This window comes from Etheostoma cragini, chromosome 5, assembly GCF_013103735.1.
Source record: "Etheostoma cragini isolate CJK2018 chromosome 5, CSU_Ecrag_1.0, whole genome shotgun sequence".
Taxonomy (NCBI): domain Eukaryota; kingdom Metazoa; phylum Chordata; class Actinopteri; order Perciformes; family Percidae; genus Etheostoma; species Etheostoma cragini.
This window is the reverse complement of record NC_048411.1, coordinates 2,999,709-3,002,350: the sequence shown is the minus strand read 5'-3', so window position 1 is coordinate 3,002,350 and position 2,642 is coordinate 2,999,709. Positions and strand designations below refer to the sequence as shown.

At 38.5% G+C, this 2,642-nt stretch overlaps 1 protein-coding gene across 1 annotated transcript in view; it reads right to left on the bottom strand.

The window, feature by feature from the left end:
- Window positions 1-876: 876 nt before the first annotated feature.
- The window catches only part of imp4 (IMP U3 small nucleolar ribonucleoprotein 4), a 5,243-nt gene continuing 3,477 nt past the window's right edge, over window positions 877-2,642 (bottom strand). Inside the window, exons 6-9 of the mRNA XM_034872704.1 lie at window positions 2,238-2,392; window positions 2,062-2,156; window positions 1,892-1,965; window positions 877-1,231 (exon numbers count right to left, since the gene is read on the bottom strand). Coding sequence (XP_034728595.1) covers window positions 1,119-1,231; window positions 1,892-1,965; window positions 2,062-2,156; window positions 2,238-2,392 — 437 coding nt within the window. The 3' untranslated portion in view covers window positions 877-1,118. The remainder of the gene's footprint in view (window positions 1,232-1,891; window positions 1,966-2,061; window positions 2,157-2,237; window positions 2,393-2,642) is intronic.

The following is a 2,642-nucleotide window of genomic DNA, read 5'->3' as shown; positions in this document are numbered from 1 at the left end:
GTTTATTCATCAGCGTTATTGCACTAGGCGTAAAGGCTCTCTTATAGATCTCGTTGTTTGATAAAGGTACTCTGTTGTCTCTTTTTTAAACTTTTAAGTTTCACAGTATTTATACAGCACCTCAAATAAGACATGGAAATCTCACTTTTTACAAACCTTTACCAAAATCCATGCATAGCACTTTCCATACATATACAATGTAACACAAAGTGCATCACAAAAACTGCACAGTGATAAATTGTTTTAATAAATTACATAACTAAAACTAAAAACACTATCACAGATCTCATGTTTCCCCAAAAAACTTTGTCACTTTTTCAACATTTGTTGACTTTTTCTGAGCATTTAGAAATTTCTGTGGGCTTTTCCCAAAATTTTTGAAGCTTTACTTTTTATGTCCCTTTTTTGGATGTTTTAGTTAACATCCTTTCACATTTTTGTTACTTTATTTGACATTTGTTCATAATTCTAGTCGCTGACAAGTTTCTCTTTTTTAAGTTCTTTTACCAATTGTTTTTTTCTCCAAATGCTATAAAATTTGGAGAAAACACCAAAACACCCAAATTCAATGAAAGTAGTGAACTGATTATTTAACTTGTGAGGAGCGTTGATGGCAACCATCCACGTTAGGTTTTTGAAAAATTTCTATGAAAGAAACCCAAATTTCTGATATAGAAACTTTTTGGAAAGGAGTCAAATTTGACCCGAAGACAAAAGGAGAGTTTAACAAATAATAAATACAGTGATAGCTAGAAGCAGACTTGCATGGTTATTTTCCATTATGCTACAAATTTGCATATCTTTTATGTTTGCACAATGCATGAAATGTGTTGTTGTTTTTCTTCGTTTTGGGAAAAACAAAAATATCACAGCCAATAAAAGTCATTGTACAAATTTTATTAAACAACACATTTTTTTATAATACACACAGAACTTTGTTAACCAATGGGTTTGTCAAAAAAGATCTCAATTTACTCGAAACACAGTTTCCCTCCTGATGACGTGATGCAGTTTGACTTCAACAAATTATACTTATCAAAATTGGTAGGCGAATAAGAAAAAATTACATCATTTCATAAACCCCATATTTAAATAATTGTATAACAGACGCAGCTTTTCTACTGGACACTGAGGAACCTCCTCTTCTTGGCTGTGTGTGTGTAAGCATGGTGACGCCACTCCACATCGGCCGTACTCTCATTCTCCAGGGTGCCCAGTTTGATCATATACACTGGACAAAAGAACACACACAAACATGTTACACATCCCAGGAGAACAGTGGAACACAATGGAGTGAAACGTTTAGTGCAGCAGTGTCCAAACGGGTTTTACAGAGTGCCGGATTTGATAATATGAAGATGCTTGGGGGGGGACAATGGTCCCTTCTCATCATTCTTTTAACAATAAAAGTTACATACAAATGCACTGATCTATCTATCTATCTATCTATCTATACACACACACACACACACACGCTAAAGTTCATTAAAAAGAGGAATAAAAAAACATCTTTTGGAAATTGATCTTAATGACTTAATTTTTTTTTTTTTAAATAGGAAAATCCAACTTTTAAGGACACCAATTTTCTTTGTGAATGACCAATGTATTGTAAATAAATAAATATTCTTCCTTAAAATACAGGGGGCATAAGTATACACACCCCTATGTTAAATTCCCATAGAAGCAGGCAGATTTTTATTGTTATATTTTATTGTTATTGTTGTTATTTCATGGATCAGGATACTATGCACCCTGATAAAGTGATAAAGTTCCCTTGGCCTTTACAAAAGATGTTTGTTTATTCCGCGATGTTTGGTGTTTTTTTGCCCCCTACATCTCCTTCCAGGCAGGGCAGCAATGGTTATGTTTAAAGTAACACACACACACTTACATTTCATTTCAAACCGGGGTCCGACTTCTGTCAGCTCCACGTTCCTGTGGTCTGTTTTCTTGTAGGTGTGATGTCTGAAATAAATAAACGCATTATGTCTTGTACGGTTTACTGAGTGTGTGTGTGACATGTGCATCGAGGGGGGGGAAGGGGTGTCCTTTCACACTGACCTGAAAGAGATGAAATCCTCTTGGTTGGCAAATGTGATCACACGCCTGCTGTCCTCCTTCGGCACGGGGAACAGATACTTGAGGATATTCGAGACCTGCGGGGGCAGAATTGATTAGATGTGAAAGAGAGTATCAATGGCACGACGCGTTCGATGCCGGGTCCAGCTCTCCCTTACCCTACTGCCGAGTCGCGAGGTGAAGTTGTGAAAAATGAGGTGTGGGTAGGCTTCGGACATGGTGCCTATGTCTGGAACGTCGTGCCTCATCACCACGTTGTACAGGGTGAAATACGCCGTGGGGCCAAACGGCAGGTGGCACACCACCAGCCCATCTGGGAAGGTACACAACACAAGACATCAGATACTCCCTGTGCAGGGCTCTGCACGGACTCTACTTCACTTTAAACTTAAACGTGGTATCATGACTTTGCGTAAACATACACGCCGGCTTTTTTAAGTCAAAGTGGCGTGTTATCTGTACGCATTTTGAGCTCTCTGAAGATAGGAAAATAAGTTACAGCCCCCTCGCTCTGAATCGGCACGGCGCAGGCAGGTAGAAAGGGGAGAAGGGATGGGGGGGGG